At 42.5% G+C, this 21,212-nt stretch overlaps 1 protein-coding gene across 2 annotated transcripts in view; it reads left to right on the top strand.

Annotated features, from left to right (window-relative positions):
- The window catches only part of TPP2 (tripeptidyl peptidase 2), a 2,672,548-nt gene that overhangs the window by 2,227,135 nt on the left and 424,201 nt on the right, over window positions 1–21,212 (top strand). For both annotated transcript variants that reach the window (XM_044071246.1, XM_044071247.1), the window contains one exon: window positions 17,143–17,294. In XM_044071246.1, coding sequence (XP_043927181.1) covers window positions 17,143–17,294 — 152 coding nt within the window. The remainder of the gene's footprint in view (window positions 1–17,142; window positions 17,295–21,212) is intronic.

The raw sequence follows: 21,212 nt of genomic DNA on the forward strand, positions 1-21,212 counted from the left end.
AGCCCTATCACTGTACTCAGTTTCCTACTGATTACTGAGTGGTGATCTGTGCCTGACCTACAAGGCAGTCTCTGACTCAGCCCTGATGGAAATATTACATATTTGCAAAACGAACTGTACGAGGGGTACCCACTCCAAAGATCTAAACCTGATCTCTTAAATGAATAAATCATGCCAGAGATACAGATATGTGTCCCAGTGATTACCCCTCCTCTGGAATAGGCTTCCTGTTGATTCACTCCTGAAGTGGTGCCCATGTCCCTTATGGACAGAGGCAGTCTGTAAAGATCGTCAAAACTTCTCTTGCTGACCCTTGTTATCTTTCCCCTAGGAAATAGAAGATTGAGTAACATATGAGTAAAACTGGCTAGGCTTGTAAGGGCTCTTGAGCTGTATGCCTAGTAATCTCCTATGAACCTATACAGTTAGAGAAAGGGATTAGAAACAGTCTAATATTCCTTCTTCATAGTTTAGGTTACAGAAGGCTTCCCATGCTCCATAAGGGAGCTCTTGTAGATTCTTTCCATTTAATTTTTTTATCTGTTGCTGTTTATATCTTATTAACTGGGGAAGAGTGGGCTAGTACTTGGACCCTTTTCACTCATGTTCTAGGTATGAGGTGCAAAGTATAATACATATATATGGATATAAATGGTCAATTTAGTATAGGCAGTCAAGCAGCATATTACTCTGAGGTGGGAAGAAACTGGAGTATGTAGACAAAACCTGTAGCCTCAGTGAGAACATACAAACTTTAACTATAAACATTGTTGAGTGCAAGGCAGAATTGAACTCCATGTCCTGGAGCTCTGAAGCCAAGATCTAACCAGTGAGTCGATGGTGGCATCCTGGTTAGCAAAATATTAAGAACAGTTGAGTGCAACCAGATATGGTGACACCAGTGTTTAAAATGTCTTCTTAAGAATTTCTTTGAAATCCTAAAACTGTGCATTACCATTTTAGTGGTTGTATCATTCCAACACTAGAAAATGTTAGTGTAGGACTGTGAGCTGTTTTTTTACAAGAGGAGTTTTTGTCTTTCACCTTCTCAGAGCTATAGGTAGGTCATGTGGTTCTATGGACTATGTCCACAGCTGGTGACTTCCTCCAAGGAACAATCAGTAAGTAAATAAATAAAGGAATGAACGAACCAAAGTTCAGGCTCAAACTAAACCAAAGGTTGAAGAATGGAAATGTTATTACTACTATTGTTTAAAGCAGACGTCTTGCTGCTTATTCCTATACTGATTTCTGCTTAAAGCAAAAAAAAAAAAAAGTTGTGTACTCACCATAATTTTCCATTTGTGTTGTCCATTTTCATTCTTCCACAACATACGGGCTCTAATCCAATCGTCGAATCCAAATGGGCCACTGTTTCACAGTTTGTGGATACTACAAACTCTCGAGCTCCTCCCTTATCCATAAAGTTGTAGCCACCCTCATTCCCCAGATCTTGTTTGTAGCTCCTTATTGTATGATGTAATGAAAATCAAATTTACTTTACTATGCAAAGTCACTATCTGGAGCTCAAATAGAAGGAAGTTGGTTCCTATAATCCTCTCCCACTGCTCCAGAAGTCATCAAAGAAACAGGCCTGAGGGTTGGAGGGAGGGCAGTTGAGGAAGAATGAAAATGGACAACACAGATGGAATGCTATGGTGAGTACATAATTTTTTTTATCTGATGTAAATTTTCATTCATTCCTCAACATATGGGGCAGAATCCCCAGCTACCTGAATCCTGAGTGGACTCCTAATGAAGGATATTCCAGAGTACTATAGAGCCGAAAGCTGCTCTTCCCCTTGAGACCAGATCCAGTATGTATTGCGTAATAAAGGTATGAGGATTAGCCCAAGTTGCAGTTGCACAAATATCGTCCATGGAATTCCTGGATAAAAATGCTGATGAAGTTGCCATGAACCTGGTTAAATGGGTGCTTAAGGGCTTTGGCAAGACCAGACCAAACTTTTTATAGACAAAGGAAATGCAATCTGTCACCCATTTTGATAAAGTTACTTTTGAAACTGGTTGACCCAGTTTAGTTTCTGAAAAGGATACCAATAATTGATCTAATTTTCTAAATTTATCTGATCTGTGTAGTTAAAAATGTAATTGTTTGTGAACATCTAATAAGTAGAAAATGTATTCACCTTTGCTCAAAAAATTTGGAAAGAATACATGAAGACTAATATTAGATCCTGACACCACTTTAGGAAGGAAGGAAGGATTGGTTCTTAAGGACACCCTATCCTTATAAAAATAACTAAATAGGGTGGCTTAGAAGATAAAGCTTGAAGTTCTAAAACTCTTCTGGCCAATGTTATGGCTATGAGAAATGTAGTTTTCCAAGTCAGATATTGCAGTTCACATTTTGCTGCTGATGAAAATGGCCTCAAAGTTAGGGCCTGTAACATTAAATTCAGATCCCATGGTGGATTAGGGGCCTTGAAGGGTGGTTTGAGCAGAAAGTCTCCTTTTATGCCTTACAAAGACATGAAGAAACCAAAGAAAAATTATCAGCTCCATTATGGAAATTGGAGATGGCAGCTAACCAAACCTTGACTGTAGAGGAACTAGCCCCTTCATTAGAAATAGAAGCCAGGAATTCAAGACTTTTATGTACTGGTGCTGAAAAAGGGTCCATGCCGTATTGTTGTGCCCAATGGACAAATATTTTCCATTTGCTCTTGGAAATCTTCTTACAAGTAGTTTTGTGGGAAGATAAGAATGTGGCTCACCAAAGAAGAGAACTTTGGTTGTTTGGCTACCAAAGGAATTGGAGAAAGCAGGGGGTGAGCTTTAAGCCCAAGGTGTCCAGGTGAGTATTGTCTGTCAGGTGAGACAGGAGGACTGGAAATGGATCCAGAATCCAAAGTGGATAAACCAGATGAGGCCAAAGGAGGGGAAGCAAAATCTGTCGAAGCCAATAAGGGGCAATGAAGATGACTTTGCTCTTCAATTGGAATGCTTTCTGTAGGAATATGGAGATTAAGGGAGTTTGCCAATAATCATAGAGGAGACTAGGGGGTCAGTTGTGAAGGAGAGCATCTCCCGGTGATTCCCCAGCAGGGGGATTAGGGCAAAGAACCTGCTGCATTTGTTGTTCATGGGAAATGCAAATAAGTCACAGCATGGCTGGCCCCATTGGCCGAATATCATTTCTGCCACTTCTTTGTTGAGAGACCACTTATGAGGAAGTAGAATGGACCTGCTCAACCTCTCTGCTATCACATTGGCTTTCCCCAGTATGTGCATTCTGCCAGAAATCGATTTGAAGAGATTGCCCATTGCCACACTCTCATAGCTTCTTGACAAAATGGGTAAGATCTCATTCCTCCTCATTTGTTGATGTATCCTACTACAGACATGTTGTCTGTTCGAATCACAGTAGTTCCGGAAGGGAGAGAGTCTTGGAATGCCTGTGACACTAGGAGTACTGCTCTCATTTAGCACATTGTTATTCAAGTTGGCTTCTTCAGGGGACCACATGCATTGAACAGTCTTCCCCAAGAAATGCCACCCCCCCACCCACCCAAACTGGAAAGTGTCCTTGGTCACTATGGCCTTGGGCTGAGGGAGGTTTAATGGATGACCCTGCGATGTTTGATCTGATTAAATCCACCATCATAGGTACTTTTTGCAGGCCTCAGTTATGCTCATCTTGGTGGACATAGGTTGATGTAATATGGACCACTGGGTTGCTAACATCCACTGGAGAATTCTCATATGATATTTTGCAAGTGGAAGTAGAACTATTGCCGATCCCAGGGTCTGTAATATCTTTTGGGCTGGCAATAATGATTTCCTGTTTATCCTTTTGTCTTGACAATTAATTTTTTGAACTCTGGGCAAGGGAAGACGCTCTGTCATTTATGTTGTGTTGAAAATGGTCACTATGAATTTTAATGTTTAAGATGCTTGTAGTTAAGATTTGTTGTGGTTGATTGTAATAAGTCTGGGGTACATAGTTTTGAGCTGCTATCAGCAGATGCTTGGTCACGGTGGTTAGAAGCCAGTCATGTAGGTTTGGAAACACTTGGAATCCCTGCAGTGTGAAGTGAGCTGCTACTACTGCCATGCTTTGGGGAACACCCTGGGGGGCTTGGTTTGACCAAAGGGCAGTACAGCAGTACTCTGAGCTGGCAGTGACTGTGACTCTCTCCCAGCTGGAAGAGCAGATATCTGCTGGATGTCTCTTCATTTTTATGCAATAGTATGTGTCCTGGAGATCTACTGAGTACATCCAGTCATCCTTGGCCGTGAAGGGCAAAATGGACTGAAACATGACCCTCCAGAACTTGTTACACTGCACTGATGTGTTCAGAAATGTGAGGTCCAAGATTGGTCTTTAGTCCCCTATTTTCTTTGGCACTAAAAAGAATCTTGAGTAAGCTCTGGATCCTGGCTGGTGTGGGGGATCTCTTGGATGACTTTTTTTTTTTTTCTAACAGCTTTTTCATTTCCAAAGCTGCTATTGGAACATCGGGAATTTTGTTCTGTAACAGTGATGGTAGGGAAAAGGGAGTAATATAGCTTCTGGAAATAGTCCTCTACACTTACGTGTCCTTTGTTTCGTCTAGCCAGGCTCTGTAGTGCAGGGATAAGTGACCCCTGACTGCCTCCAGAGGTGGGCAATTGGGGCTTTCTTTCAGAAGAGCTGCTAGGGCTTGTCAGACAAAGAATCTCTGGACCCTTCATTCTGTGGGCCTCCTCTGCTGTGTGGGCAGTGTCTCCTGTTTGAGTTCCCCCCTCTCCCTGTGGAGGAACTGTATCCATGTGGATCATGGAATGGACCCTGATATTTTCCTGTATCGCATCTTTTGACCACCTTGTTGATTCCTGGTATAGGTTCTTTGAGGGGTCGAAAAACACACACCTACAGCAAGACAGGGTCTTACCATCTTTCTCGCAGTGGGAGAGTGTGTTTTTCACTTTAAGGTGGAGAATGAACTTCTGTCAAAAGGTGCATTGACAAAAGGAGGACTTGAAGGGCTCCACAAGGCCCTCTTCCCTGTATTCTGTCTCCTACAGGCTTTTGAGGGGAGATGTATGCCTGGCATACAGGGCATTATCAAACCCCACTCTGATGGACCTCCTGCATATCCACAAAACAAACAGTACCAGAATTACCCATTCTAAAGACTTAAACATTGCCTGTAATATTAATAGGAACTGCTGGAGAGATAGGTATGTATCCCAGAGACTAGCTCATCTGAGGAATAGGCTCTCCATCCATGTGAAGCAGAGTTCCTCCCTAATCCAATTCAAGTGCTATTTGGCAGTTGGATGGGAAACTGGAAATTCATCCCTGTTTGGCACCTATGTCTCTGATGCAAACGGGTAACCTGCAAATGGTTCATCTCCTAGCCCCCTGCTTATACTTATCAAAGGTATCAGAACTCATCAGAGATTTGGGATGCATGGCTAGGCTTAAAAAGGCCCTTGTAGTTGTTAGCCTAGTAAACACCTATGAACCTAAATCACACAGACTCATCCAGGCATGCCTCCTGATAGAAATATCTGACTCCACCACTCTTGAGGCTCCTTCAGCTGATTGTGAAGTAAGCCTCATAGATGAATTTGAAGTAGACTGTGAAGCAGTAGAAGACTGTGTCTCAGAAAAAACTAGTCCCTTTGAGGGATTTTGAGAGTTCCTTAATCAAATCCCCCTGTAATCTGGTAAAGTATGCCAAATAATTTAGTGACCAGAGTGCAAAGGTCACTGATGCGCACACACACACACACACACACACACACACACACACACACACACACACACACTTCCCAAACATGCCCAGCACCCTAGACTCCCTGTTAGGGGGATGAACAGAAGAACTCTGTTCCACAAGTTCTTTTTTGGTGACTGCTGCCATTACCATAGCTTCCAGTGGTGCTCCTTTGTTCCAAAATTCCCTTTCCTTTGGTGGTGCCAGGATCCTATCTGGTTTCCTGGGGATCAGCTCTTTAGAATCTTGTTCCTTCCACTCCCACTGAGAGATTAAATTGATGAGCTCATCAGTGTGTGGAATCACCCAGGAAGTAGATGGGCCAGTACAAAATGCATCCAGGAATACCAATTCCTCTTGAGAAGGATTGTTGGTAGAACATCCTTCCCTCTGTTTCAGGATTTCTAAAATGTCTCCAAATGAGACATCAGGTGGTGATCTTGAGGACCCTTCCCCCTCATCAAAATTGTATCTTGTGTGACTGAAGGGAGTCCAAGTGCCTCCTCTTGCACTTCCTCTTCCTAGGGACTTCTTCAGTGGGATGTTCCAGAGAAGTATCAGAAGTGACAATTATGCACTGTAGAGTCACCTGGAGACTTTGGGCTTGCTGCCCCTGTGGAGTAGAATGTCGAGACTCACAACATAAAGACATCTGAGAACCAGAGGGATGACCCCAGGGAGGAGGAACTATCTGATCTCTAGAAGAGAATACTCTTTCTCTCACCTCGAAGGCCGAATGTCCTGGTGTGAAGGAAACGATCGGCTCCAAGAAGGCATGCTTCTGGACCGACTGCTTTCTCTGACCTGAAGACACCACACCCGATGCAGGAGTTTTTACTGAGCTATCAAATGCCAAGGCTCAGAGGGGCAGAGACAGCTCCGACAACTTTGGAGTTTCGAACCCCTTGGATCCAACGACAAAGCTTCGGGTCTAAGAGCTGTCAAGTTATTACATACTCGGAGCCGGCACGCTTAGAGAAGACATTGGATCCAAAGATAGAAACATCTTTAGATCCAAAACAGATGGCTCTAGAAGTGTCATATCTGAGGGCTCTGAAACTGAAGGATGGATTGGAGAAGGAGCCAGAATTGGTAGAGTTGTATGAGTATAGGTCTCTGGACCTGTTGGCGTAGGAGCCGGGAGAACTCCATCTGAATTTGTACCAAAAGAAACTTCCTCATCATTTTGTCCATATCTGCTTTTGTGAGACTTCTGGATGAATGGAAGGAGGCTGTAGAAGGAGACTGGCATCTTTCCAGGAAGGGCGATGGGAGCCGAGTGGGTACTGGATCCAGGAAGGAAGCATACCTTGTCCTAGGTAGATGTTCAGGCTCTGAATGGGTTGGATCCAAAGAGATGGATCTGGCATCTGAAGTCATTGGATCCAAAGATTTGAGTGTTAGATCTGAAGTTTTTTTGTCTTCTTTCAAGGTTCCTAGGTCTGATCCAAAGAAGAAAGCTAGGAGCTAAGTTGTTTGGAAGGCCTCTTTTTTCGTCTCCTTTCTCACAGGTTTGAAGGTTTGGGCTCCAGTCAATGGTTCTACTCCACAGGGGCAGCCAGCCCAAAGACTCTTGAGGATTAATTTGTTCTTCCTGTCAGTCAGAGCTGTTGGGTTAAAAGCCTTACTAATGGAGCATTAAGCTTGCAAATGTTCAGGTCCCAAGCAATATACGCATAGGCTACAGGCATCAGATAATGAGATCTTATGCCTGCATTTGGTGCACTTCTTAAAATTTGATGGTTTATCTGCCATAATAATAATCTACAGCAACAACCACAGTGCAACAGATTAAGAAGATGGAGATACATTCAAACAACAACAAAAACTAGCCAAGACTACTAGAAGTACTTTAGAAGTATACAGAAAAAATACAGGTACCAACAATGGTATTAAGAAATACTGAATAGCGGTAAGAGAAAAAATGATTGACTATGGTAATTAAGAACTACTAGCTATAAAAACCACATTAGACAGGAGAAAAACAAGAAATACCGACAAGTAGTAAGGAAAAACAGAAATGGAGTTTGTGTACTTAATAAAGGATTTTCGACTGGAGTCTGTGACCTTAATAAAGGATTTTCGACTGGAGTCTGTGGACTTAAAGGATTTTTGACTGGAAACAAACTGTCTACCCTGCGTAGATTACTTTTGAATACTTAGTAATTCTGTGTAATATTTCAAATTATATATCTTTTTATTATATTTTGACTTAGGACAAGTTTAAGTTTGCTACTTCTACTACCATTATCTGATCTGATTAATATACAGTGATCAACTAGATATATATGGATTGAAAATCTTCCACACAGAGAAGTTTCTTACAGTGTTTTCAAAAATAGAAATTGAAATAAAACAGATGGTATATTAGGGTCTTCTGCCTAAAAGTAACAGCATTTTCATTCATACTCTGTACAAAGAACTATGTATATATATAAGGCTGTCTCCTTTTTTTCACACACACTGGCAGTCATTCACGTATTTATGCCATTTGTGCCTGCATTCCAAGCAGGGACCAGTCAATAGCTCCTGAAAAAGTGAAAGTGCCCCCTAACTGTTTAAAGTAGGGAAAGCCTCTCCCATCGCACCTCTCTTAATCTGGCTTTGTAACTCTGCTGATGCAGTAGTGTGTCTGTGTTGCTCTGGTTGATTGTGCTTAACTCCCTTCACTGAAACCATCAATAAATACTTTTTTGACTCTTCATTCCAGGGACAGCTGCTCTGTTACATTTTAGGTCTGAAGAAAAATGTTTGATTCCTAGCTATTTTATGTGTCTGAAAGTGATCAAGTATTTGTGGGCTGACAAGTGGGTAAGGGAAATATTTACAGGTGGCTATGCCTTGCATTTCTGAACTCCCCCCATCCACAGCCCCAGAACACATCTTTGTCATTCTTTTTTTTTGGCCTATGTGAAAGCCTTGTACCTCCTATAAAAATAACCATTGGGCATATTCAAAGAGAGCAGCAAGATCAGGGATTTAGCTCCCAGTTCATTTTGGTTCACTGAAAGACAGGCATATGAAACACACCTTGGATATCATTGGCTTTAACCTTTCCATACCATTAGTGTTCCACATAGTTACCCTTCATTCTTTTGACTGAATGTGATATTTAAATCTTTAGGATGCTTTCATCTATATCAGAGTGCGGACAACACACATAAAGTGTTTCTTCTACCATGCTTTTGGTGTGCTTTCCTCATTTTAATTGTAGATTTGTGATTGCAACCATTTCCAGTTCTGAGCAATTCCATTCAAGGCTTTTGTTTGGCTCCATTTGTGCTACAAAGTGCATGGCATTAGTAGGTGTAGTATGTACCACATGTAGACTGTTTGTTGTTTGTAGAAGACTCCCAAGACCCTGTAGTAAAGGCCAGGGGTCACACAGGAAGTTTGTTTGTGAGCTGGGAATTCTGTCTTCATACAAAAGTTTTTTTTTTTTTTTTTTTTTTTTTTTTTAATAGTCATATGAAGGCATTCTTCCTTTTCAGCACCTTCAGAGTATCATAGTTCTAGCAGGCTCCCAATCTCTTACATCTAGATATCTGATTTCAAAGGCAGGGTAATCGACTGTTGAATAAGGGCAACATGGATTCAGTTAAGTTTAAGTGTTCTTTATTTTCAGGCAGACCCCCCATCAACAGTACAATTATCTTCAGAGTCAACAGGTTGCAAAGATGTGGAGACCTCTTCTTAGGAGTGAGAACCCCCCATAACTTGTTTTAGGTGAGGGTCTAAAAACCTGTCAGAAGTCCTTCATCAATTTAGCTATTTATCTTGTTGCAGTCAGGTTTGTCCTTTTCTCACACTGCCAAGCCCTTATAGCATCATTCTACACCATGCCTCTTTTTGTCCACCTTCTCCTCATGTAAACTTGAATTATGTTCCTTTTCTCCAGATATCATTTGGCAACTTCACCAGTTAAACCAAATCTCCTCCCCAACACATACTGTAGTTCCCTGCATTGGTGGACAAATCCAATCAGTCTTTTGCTTGACTGCCAGTTCCACAGTCAGAAGCTGCTGGACACATTGACCTCGACTGCTTTTAGCTACAGCTGAAGGAACTCATTACCTTGGTCATTCATGTCCGTGGTTGTCTTTTTAACATGTACAGAGGTACTTAGAGGCATTTTGAAGAGACAGGCTGGTTGTGTTTGAACAGATTCCATCATATGCTGTTGAAGGGCAACATTATGGTTCAGTTCCTATGAGAACAGGGCATTACTTATTAACTGCAGATTTTGTCCCTTTCAGCTGTGCACTTAGTGGTTGTTTTACAAGGTGGTAATTTTTATAAGTCTTTTCTGAATGAAGGTATCTAGCAATCAGCTTTTATGTCTGCTACTGTTGTGTAGTGCAAATGTTTCTTCTCCCTAGTTTAGTATCAGTGTTGCTGCGCAAGATTTTCTCCTACCCATGGCCCATTGTTCTTTACAAATTTTTCTCATTATGTTGATCCTGTCTTCTAGCTCAGGCCCTTTAGGAATCAACCAGACTGATTCTGTCAGCGCAACCCCACCACCACCAGTAATGGTTTCTGGCAGTTGTGTCAGCCCAAACCTTTTCATTGCTCTTGTCTAGTGCTTTCTGTTTTGTCTTATCCCTGTTGCGCTAATCCCAGGTCTCTTTATTGGTACCTTTGTGACCAGTGCTTCTGTTTTTTTGGCAGTTATAGTTGGCTTTCTGCATGTGACTTACAAGCCTTCTTCAAAAAATATATAGAACAGTGCCTTGGCATGTAGTAATGTCTTCAGTCTCCCAACCTTTTGAGCTTTCTCTGATCATGGAGTATTTTTCTTCAGTTTTTGACACTTGATATGATGTTAATCTTCTTTCCATTCATCACTGTTGGGTTCGGTTCTGAGCCCTTGGAACCGAGTCGGCCTTTTTACCAATCTCGTGCCAGCCAAAAAAACTCTTGAGCTAGGTCTCTACCCAGAATACCCTTCTCCCGATTACCTCAGATCTTGTTTGCCATGTAGCCGTAAAGCTGCATTTCAGCCAGGCTCTCAGCTATGTGGAACTTTATTTGATATTTGTCCTTCATCGGGTGATCATAGCAAGCCTTGGAAATCAAAGGTCCCAAAGTTATCTTTGGAGCATAAATCTGCCTCTACGGCTCTGTCTGCCTTGGTTCCAAGCATCTCAAAACCTTTGATACCAGCACCAATTTCGGCACTAGTCCTGCCTCCGGCACCGATCATAGACCTTACTACACCTATTTCAACTTCGGCACCTGTGGCTACTTCAGCTCAGGGCACATCTTCGACTACTTCATTAGCTACCATTTTAGAACTGACCGTTTCAGCTCCGAGTGCCACTTCAGCACCAAGTGTTGTACCGACTCGACTGGATTTGACCCCTTTACTTCCGGTCTCGAAACTAGAAGCTTCGGTGCAGTCAGACCTTGCACCACGGACCTGATACTGCCCTTCCATAGATCCATTTCTGGGCCAAGCATATAGCCCCTTCATTGAACATCCTGACTCCCCATCCAGAGTATCCACTAGATCTACCAAGAGCCTGTCAGAACATGACATGGTGCGTCTTGTGGACCATCTGTTGTTAGCCAGGGGGATCTCCACACTTTGTAAGACCCATCCACCTGCAGGACTTAGGTTGACTTATCCACGGACTCCATCTTACACTCCTCCTTTGACCATCTTCGTTCCGAAGCCTTCTGCTCTGACATCCTTCTTGGAACCCATCAGCTCGGCACCTACGTTGCCTCTCACTCTGGCTCCGAGTTTGTCCTTTTGGTATTTGGTTCCTGCTGAACTGGTCCTTCCTCAATCTGGGGATAGGGGGACAGGTGCTTTGGCCCGGGGTATGGAGCTGGCTTTCTCCTTGGTTCCATTTTCAGCGCCAAAAGCCACGTCCGTGCCGATCTTGCTTGAGGCTCCACCCGTGGGGGCAGGTTCATCAGAGCGGGGAGTGACCTCAGTCCCGAGGTGGTCTTTCTTGGTTCTGGGCTCCTGTCCCTGTTCAGACAGACCTGCCTTCCACATGATGGAGATGGCTCTCACTTCTGGCAGTACTCCTTTGATGTCGGAACCCCATTTTTCACCCCCCTAAGCTACAGCTGTCATAGACCACCCCCCGGGACACTGGGCAGAGAAGCCACAGGACACTCCTATTCAGGGTACTTTCTCTTCTGAGTCCTCCTCAGAGACTCCCACTGAGGAGCCCCCTTGAAAGAAGACATGCAAGAGGAAGCACATGGACTCACATGAGGAGCCTTAATGGAAGACACTGACTGTGATGATGGTGAAGGGTACCCGCGGTCACATCCTGATGATGTCTCCTTCAGAGACATCCTGGAAATGTTAAAGCAGAGAGGTGACCAGAAGCCCACCAACCCTTTGTCTGAGGAGTCCATATTTTCACAGGCTTTTTGCGCCCGGCCTTTTACCTCTTAGGTGACCCCACCTGCCAACGAGCTCATCCAGCTCATCGTGCAGAGTGCTTATAAGAACCTTGATTCCATTGAGGTGATTCCTCAGAGACCAGACAAATTCTTTCCCCTCCCGAGGGGAACACGCATTGGTCCAAAGTGTTACCAGTTGATGCTGTGGTGGTGGCGGCATCAGGGACCTTTGCTATATGGTCCCGGAATTATTTGGCACATTTTACGAGGCTCCAGAGGGACTTGATCTCCAAGCTCTCGGGGACGCTCGCAGGACAGTTGTCTGATGAGGTCAGGGACAAAGTGGCCTCACAGCTCGCAACCATGGAATCAATATCCAAATCTTCCATGAGGTTGCTGTCACATGCGACCGAAGAGGTGGCTAGAGCAGTGGTTTCGGGCATTATGAGGCATCATGCCTGGACGTGCATTTGTGACCTCATGGATCCCTTCATGTCTTTCTTTCTGAATGCTCCCATTGAAGCTTCATCCCTTTTTGGCTCCAAAGTGAAGGACACGCTAGCCAGGTGCGAGCAAGATGGAAAGACCCTGTCTACCAAAGGCTTATGGTTTTCCAACCCTCAACGTAGCTTCTCTAGGAATCAGAGGAGTGGAAAAATGTGACACAAAAAATTTCAGGGGCCTTTCCGTGCCGCATGTGGTGATGATACCTCCAGGGGCAGAGGGGGTGACAATTCCGGAAGATGCCCCTATAGAGGCAGAGGGGGTCCTCATAACCAAGGCTCCAGGGATTCCTTCTCTGGACAGCCTTAACAGCACTCCTGAGGAGCAGCCTGATTGCTTACCTCTGGAAGCAGTCGGGGGTCATTTCTCTCTGCACCAAGCTGCCTGAAAATCTATCACCACCGATCATTGGGGGTGCAGAGTATCATCAGCAGAGGTTACACCATTCCCCTTTCTTATCATCCAACTCTTTCAAGAAAACTTCCCGATGTTCCATCCAGTCATAGGGAAGAAGCAGCTTCAGAGATTATAAAGCTGTCTCAAAAAAGTCATCCAGCCAGTCCCACCAGACCAGCGCGGATCTGGATTTTACTCAAGATTCTTTTTGGTGCCACAAAAAGGGGCTGGAGACCCATTTTGGATCTCAGCAGCTTAAACAAGTCTGTCATCCAAACCAAATTCCAGATGGGCATGGTTCAGTCCATTCTTCCCTTTTTAAGAGAAGGCGATTGGATGTGCTCTATAGATCTCCGGGATGCATATTACCACATCAAGATGGACAAACGCTCCAGGAGTCTGTTTCACTTCTGGCTAGGGTCCAGTCATTATCAATTTTGTGCCCTGCTGATCAGTCTCTCTACAGCCCCCAGAGTGTTCACAAAATGCATGGCAGTGGTCACAGCTCACTTGAGACTAAAAGGATTCCGGGTGTTTCCATATCTGGACGACTGGATCCTCATCGCCTCCACCAAGCATCTTCTGGTAACAGCACTGCATTATACTCTCTCTCTCTGGAAAAATTGTTGGGAATAACGATACATTGGGAGAAATCAATCCTTACTCCACCACAACAAATAGAGTTCATTGGAGCAGTGTTCAATACTCAGTCCTGTCTGGTATCACTCCCAATTCAAAGACTCCATCGACTGAGGCTTCAGCTCTGAGTGATACTCTCTCAAACAAAAGTCTCAGCAAGGGAAGTTCTTCAGGCCCTAGGTTCTATGGCAGCTTCAATCCCAATAGTGCCTCTAGCAAAGCTGCATATGCAGGTCCTGCAATGGCTCCTTCTTTGTCAATGGTTCCCAAACTATCACCCCCTCAGTTAACAGATTCGAATAACCAAGTCCTGCAAACAGGACCTCCTTTGGTGGATGAGGCCAGACGTAGAACTTTGGAGTTGCCCATTTCAATCCCCTCAACCCACAGCCATTGTGACCACAGATGCCTCCCTGATCAGGTGGGGGGGCCCATTTCCAGGGAAAGACTGTCCAAGGCACATGGTCCACCTCAGATGCCCACCTGCATATCAGTGTCCTAGAACTGAGAGCTGTGCTATTAGAGCTGCAGGCCTTCCATTCAGCTCTTCCTTCTGGGACAATTGCAATTCAGTCAGACAATGTCAGTTGTCTGTTATATCAGCAAGCAAGGAGGAACCAAGTCCTAACTCCTATGTCAAGAAGCCATGAGAATTTAGCAGTGGACAATAGCTTCCAACCGCTTTCTAATAGCAATGCATATCCCGGAGAGCTCCAACGTGATTGCGGACAAACTGAGCAGATGCAGCCTTATGCCTCACGAGTGGTCTCTCAACCCCACGGTGGCATCAGAAATCTTCAGCCACTGGGGCCAGCTTTGCTGTGATCTTTTCGCCTCCCCATCAAACAAGTGCAGCAGCTGTTTTGCCCTACTTCCCCCAGAGGGGGAGTCATTGAGGGATGCTCTAATCTACAATTGGCTCACAGGACTTCTTTATGCTTATCCTCCCATCTCACTGATTCCTCCATTTCTAAAGAAAGCTCTTCAGTTGAGATGTAAGGTGATCCTCATAGCCCTGTTCTGGGCTTGACAAGTTTGGTTCCCCTTCCTTCGGCCTCACCTAGTATACCCGCTGTGGATTCTGGACCCTCTACCATATCTAATTACTCACCCCCAAGGGTTGAGTCACCCAAATCTGTCCAGTCTCAAGCTGACAGCTTGGTTTCTCCACTTCCACTAGTCGCCAGGCAAGCTAATCTCTCCTTGCCTGTTTGAGACATCATTCAGGCCTCTCATAAACCATCCACCAGAAGGCTATATCAGGATAAATGGAAAAGGTTCTCCATCTGGTCTAAAGATAACATGCTAGACCCGTATTCAGGTCCAGTAACTGCAGTGCTTCAGTTTCTTGGCTAAGTTTTTTGATAATGGAGCCTCTGCTTCTACTGTACAAGTACATCTAGTGGCAATTTCCACAATGATATCCAACAATTTAGCTTTAACATGATCAGGAAGATTTTACTCCTTGATCCAGTAACGGCGGACCTACAAGAGGGCTCCAAGGAATCAAAACCACATTGCAAAGTATGCTTTCTAAGCTGTTCTGCTGCATGCAATAAATCCTGTAACTCTATTTTCCACACAATCAGAAATCATCATCATTTTCTGTTTCAGTAAGCCCATAACATGCTGTTGATATTTAAGCATATGAAACTGTCAGTTTAAAGCCCTGATTGCCAAGGTTGCAGATGTATGCACCTTCTTACCCCATCTATCCAGCACCCTGGAATCTCTATCAGAAGGGGTAGGATTCTTGGCTGTAGAAGCCTTAACACCCTTGGGACCCTGAGAAATAGTCTCAGGATCAGCAGCGGGATTTTTGAAAAGAAATTTGTGGGAGTCAGGAACCCTGTAATATCTGTCTGGCTTACTAGGAGCCGGAGGCTTTGGGCACCGCGCGGCAAGAAAGACTGATTAAAATGGCGTTGGCTGCAGGTTTTATACCTCTGACGATCTGACGTCATGGAAGAGGAGACAGCAACCGACGCAGGACCCAAGACTTTGTTATTCAGGCCGACTGAGGGCAACCTGCCAGCAGATTACCCAAATGTAATGACTGCAACAGTGAATACACTCGAACATCTACATTTATGGTAAGTGTACACAACTGTACTATCTATGGCAACATCTGTAGCTTTCCATTCCAGGGCTTCCATGGATGACATCTACGCAGCAGCTACTTGGGCTAAACCTCATACATTCATCAATCATTACAAGTTGGATTTGGTCTCCAGAGGGAGAACTGCCTTCGGCTCAATGGTACTTTGGAATGTTCTTCCGTAAGGGCCGCCGATGGACCTCAAGGTAGCTTGGGATTCTGTCCCATCAGTGATGAATGGAAAGATGATTAACAACATCAAATAAAGAAGTTATGTCTTACCATAATGTTTCATCTGTGTTGTTCATCTTCTTTCATTCATCACTTACCACCCTTCTTCCCCCTCCAAAGGCTCTTGGGAGTTGCTTTGGGTCTAAGTGGTGCACTAGGGTATTTGCGCGAAAGTGGCCTCGGCTTTACTACTTTTTCTCTAGCAAACTCGATCTGAGGTAACAGGGAGAAGGGCATTCTGGGTAAAAACTTAGCTCGAGAGTTTTTTTGGCTGGCTCAAGCTTGGTAAAAAGGCGGACTGGGTTCCGAGGGCTCGGAACCGAACCCATCAGTGATGAATGAGAGAAGATGAACAACACAGATGGAATATTATGGTAAGACATGACTTCATTTTTATGCTGTTCCAACGTCATGTCATTTTTTTTTTTAGCATAGGTTCAATTAAAATAAAAATGTGGAACTACCACTGAGTTTCTCAAACCCTGGTACATTCTATGGTTTCCGTGGAGATCTAAAAGTTATTTTACAGCGACTCTTCTTATTCCAAGTCCCCTTTGAGATAACAGGTTTTGTTAAACCTTAGTTTCTTTTTTGGAAAAGTATTTTCTAGTGAGGTTTTGACTAAGAGGATTTTGGAGTTGTATGCAAAGCCTTTGATTCCACGGTCTTTGGTGCAGTCTGGTGCCAATGAGAAACTTTTTTTTTCCTGTAATTTACAGTATAAACTGGCAGAAGCATGCTAGCTTTATTTTATTTTTTTTTTTTTTTTGTCCAAACAGATAAGGATACATTGCATCATTTATGTAAAGATGCTTACATATTTTAAGCAGATTCTGAACCTGCTCTTTGGAATGTAAAAAGAAATGTAGTAATAGAATATTGTTTAATAACATTATGCATTATTACTTGCATTAAGAAGAAAACTTTTTGCATTATTATTTTGCATTAAGTAGAAGCCTTTTTTTTTATTTTGCAGTTACATAACCACTGTGGCTTTACCCAATATCCTTCTCTTTCTTTTCTATTTTTTTTTCTTTTGAGAAAGAGCTATCATTTAGTAATGCATGTTTGTGACAAAATTGCTTGACATATACTTTGTGTACTTTACTGTTGATAAGGGTTCTTAACTAGTAGTCAGGTAAACCTTTATGAGATTCATGATTTTCTTTTTCATTATAGGATATAATTTCTGTTCACTATCATCTAATACCACCACCAGCCAAGCTGAAAAATGGCAATAAGGAAAAGGAGAAGGAACCTGAAAAAGAAAAGGATGTGAAGGAAGAATTTGCTGAAGCCATGAGAGACTTGAAGATACAGTGGATGACAAAGTAAGTACACATTATTTATTTATCATAGGAAGTTACTAGGCTATCGACCCTGAGGCCCTTACAAGCCTAGCCAAGAATTTATCCCATGTTTCAACAAGTCAGCACTCGATGCCCCTGTCCAACAGGGACACAGGTGGAATCCCAGGAGTGTATTTTCTGTTCTCCATCCAGTTTGCACTTAAAAAGGGATCATGAGGTACTCTGCTTGATGTGGAGAGGGAGTCTATTCCACAGAAGGGGGAGTCGCTGGGACACAAATCTGTCCTGTCAATAAGTCTTATTGATGTCATAGATTAGGTTGAGGTCGCACGTGCAAGCTACTCAAGTGGAGCTTGACTTGTAGATATGCAGCAGTCCCATCGAGATGGGGTCTGAGATTGCTTTATATGCCAGACAGAGGTCACCACTGAGGAGTCTGTATGAGACTGAGTAGAGGGACAGGGCTTTTAGCCTATCTGTGTAGGGTAGATGTTTATGGCCCTGGATTCTCCTGGTGAGGAACCTCTGTGGTCTCTCCAGCTTCTGCATGTGCTCTGTGAGGTGCATGCCAAAAGGGGCATTGTACCCAATAGTGGGTCTTATAAGGGAAGAATACAGAGATGTTATGACCTCCTTATCCCTGGATGAGATACCCTTCCTAATGAGGTGGGCGATGTAGAAAGCCTTTCATACAACAGAGGCAATATGTGGTCAAAAGTTGGGTTGTTATCAACCTAGGTGCCCAAGTCCCTCACGACTGATTGCATGCTTAGGACCTTGTTGTCAGTGTGATAATTTGTGGGTATGTCACTCTCCCCAAAGGGGATGATGATGCATTTTTTGACATTCAGTTTGAGGCCATGTTTCTGGCACCAGTCATTTGTTTGGGTGAGACCCTCTTGGAGGATGTCCGCATCACTAGGGGAATTGATGACGACGCCCAGCTTTCAGTCATCTGCAAACTTGGTCAGCCATAGCCCATTGATTTTGGTCTGCACCTCAGAAAAGTATATCCCAAACAACAGAGGCCCCAAGATAGATCCCTGAGGTACGCCACCTGTTAGAGGTCTACTACTTGAAGTGGATTCTCCTATTTTGACTAGGTGGTTTCTGTCAGTGAGCCAGTTTCCTACCCATGTGGTAACATATGGATTGATGCCTTGTTGAGAGAGTTTATCTATTACACCTGAGTGGGGAATAGTATCCAAGGGTTTGGCCAGGTCAGAATAGGCAGTGTGCACCGTCTTCTCCTTGTCCATGGCTTTGGTGACTGACTGTCTCAAAGAAGTCAACCAAGTTTAACATAACCTCCCCCTTAATGAAACCAAACTGTGTGGGATTGAGTGTTTGGAGGTTGCCAGTGTCCTTGTAAATGAGGTCCATGATAATACGTTCCATGGCCTTGCAGATCAGGCTAGTTAGGCTGATGAGTCTATAATTTCCTAGATCGGTGGATGCAACACCTTTGAGCAAAGGGATGACAGTGGCTGACTTCACTTGGCTGGGACAAAGATGGTACTCAGGCTTTGGTTGAATAGTGTGCCTAAGGGTACTGCAAGTTCCTGCCTGTGTTCATCTAGGATGCAGTCTGGGATGTTATCGGGTCCCATGGAACCTTTATTTTTTGCAGTGATGACATGCTCTGTAGAGATAAGGGGATCAATTTTTAAGTATAAACATTTATGTGCCAGGTCAATACCAACTGCCTGATGTTTTGTCACCTTGTTTCTTGCAATTATTTCTCTTGATTCTGTCTTGAAGGCCTGAATCATAAAAAGTAGAACATGGTTGGAGAGAGAATTTTCCAGAAAAGCACAACCTATGACTTTGTATATTAGTGTATGTGGCATATGTAGTTTTTTTTTTTATCTGTAGGCAAGTACATGTTGAATATAACCTTGTAGTTTCAGAACTAAATCATCTAAATGGGAGACAGAAAATTAATATTTGGCATCTAATGTTATTGTGTCATTTTTAGTCTTTTTTTACCAAATATTTACCTTATTACTACGTTGATTCAGAGCCTACACCTAGCAGTTGTAGAGTAATACACCTTCACCAGTCTACGTGCATTATTAGATTGCTGAGCATTTTCTGAAAAAAAGAAACAAAGCAAGTGCATAAGCCAAACAAGTACAAATATTTCATGAACAGTAAATTCTATTATAAAGGTATAAACCACAGTGTGTTCATCAAAAAAGTCTTCTTCACAAAAATAGAAGTCAGTGTTTTCACAGTAAGCATCTGCACTGTAATATAATGCAAAACAATCCAGAATTATATTTTTTATGTGCGTTATCATAGGTAACTTTCCTATCTTGGAAATTGTACAACCTAGACACTAGAGTCAACAGTACTTTTTTTCTACAGGAAAACTCCAGCTTTTATATGATGGTAAGAAATTCCTTTATAGGTGTTTTTTAGTGAAATATGAAACATACTTCCTATCTGCATAATGAAAAGTATAAATAGTATTCATTGCCTCTCAAGCTGTAGAGCTTTTCATAAAAGTACAAATATTTTTCCATCATCTAATGTTTCACCTAATGTTATGTTGTAATTTGTAAGTTAGATAGTTATGAAATTATAGATGTACAGTATACCTCCCAGTTGTACAGATTTTCACAGAATGTCCAGATTTTTGCCTCCTATTTTTGGTCTGTTTCTTTCTGGCAAATCATTAACTGTCGAAGTCTGAAAATAATGGCAGGCATTTGAATTTCAGACTTCATACCCTTCATAAAATCCATGCTAATGCAAAATCTGTTGTTCTATCAACTTTCTAAGTTTGTAAGAGCAATATTTTTAAAAGTGTCCCTATTTTTGGGCCTTTGTCCCCCCCCCCCCCCATTATTTATGGCTTTGTCAGAGGTTTAGAGGTATGTTGTACATATGAAACATTGTATGGCCTTAGATTTATTAGCAAACAACTAGCAATAGCTAGGAAAAACAAAACTGGAACCAGGCTGAATAACACGGGCAGAAATTTAGCGTACACAGCACTTTATTCCACGCTTTCGTCCAAGACTTCATCAGAATGCAAATAACAGCAGCAGCCAAGTTTAAATACTAAATTCAACCAATGAAAAAACACCATCAATTAAGAGCATTTAGAAAATGTTTAAAAAGAGTAATACACTACTCTGAATAATACATAAGAATGTAACTAATAAGCAATTTTTAAACATTTTGCCTACGCAGATGAACTCTGCGATGTTTTAAAAAACATTTAATATTAACTACATTGTTAAGTCCAAGTTCTTTATCTGACTTTAATCTAATTTGCCATAGGGCTTCTTTTTGCTCTAAATCATTCTTAAAATCTCCACCCCTTAGGTCATTGAACCCCTGTTCTAAAACAGAAAATAAACTTTTTTTTGCAATTTGGACACCTTAATGTGTGTTTAAAAAATGCATCCTTAGAATCTTTTTTCTTTATACTGTAATAATGCTCCCTGATTCTAACACATAGGCAACAAGTAGTCATCCCTATAAAAAAGGCCTTATAGGTAGGTAGAATGTTTACAAATTGTGTATTAGTTACATTCTTATATACTATTCAGAGAAGTGTATTATTCTTTTTAAAAATTGTTTAAATGCTCTTAATTGATGGTGTTTTTTCATTGGTTGAATTTAGTATTTAAACTTGGCTGCTGCTATTTATGCTCTGATGAAGTCTTGGACGAAAGTGTGGAATGAAGTGTTGTGTACGCTAAATTTCTGCCTGTGTTATTCAGCCTGGTTCCAGTTTTGTTTTTTAGTTGTTTTTATTTGCTGGACATACAGATTTTATTGTTTTTGAAGTAGCATTATATCCAACATAGTGTATTACTGATGAAGTAGAGGAATAAAGCCCTGACTATGACCCTGGCAAGTTGAGCACTTAACTGACTAGACTGGAAGTATGAATGTGCCAATCATGGAGGAAGGAACATGTCT

This window comes from Protopterus annectens, chromosome 5.part0 (genome assembly GCF_019279795.1).
Source record: "Protopterus annectens isolate FY-2018-M chromosome 5.part0, PAN1.0, whole genome shotgun sequence".
Lineage (NCBI taxonomy): Eukaryota > Metazoa > Chordata > Ceratodontiformes > Protopteridae > Protopterus > Protopterus annectens.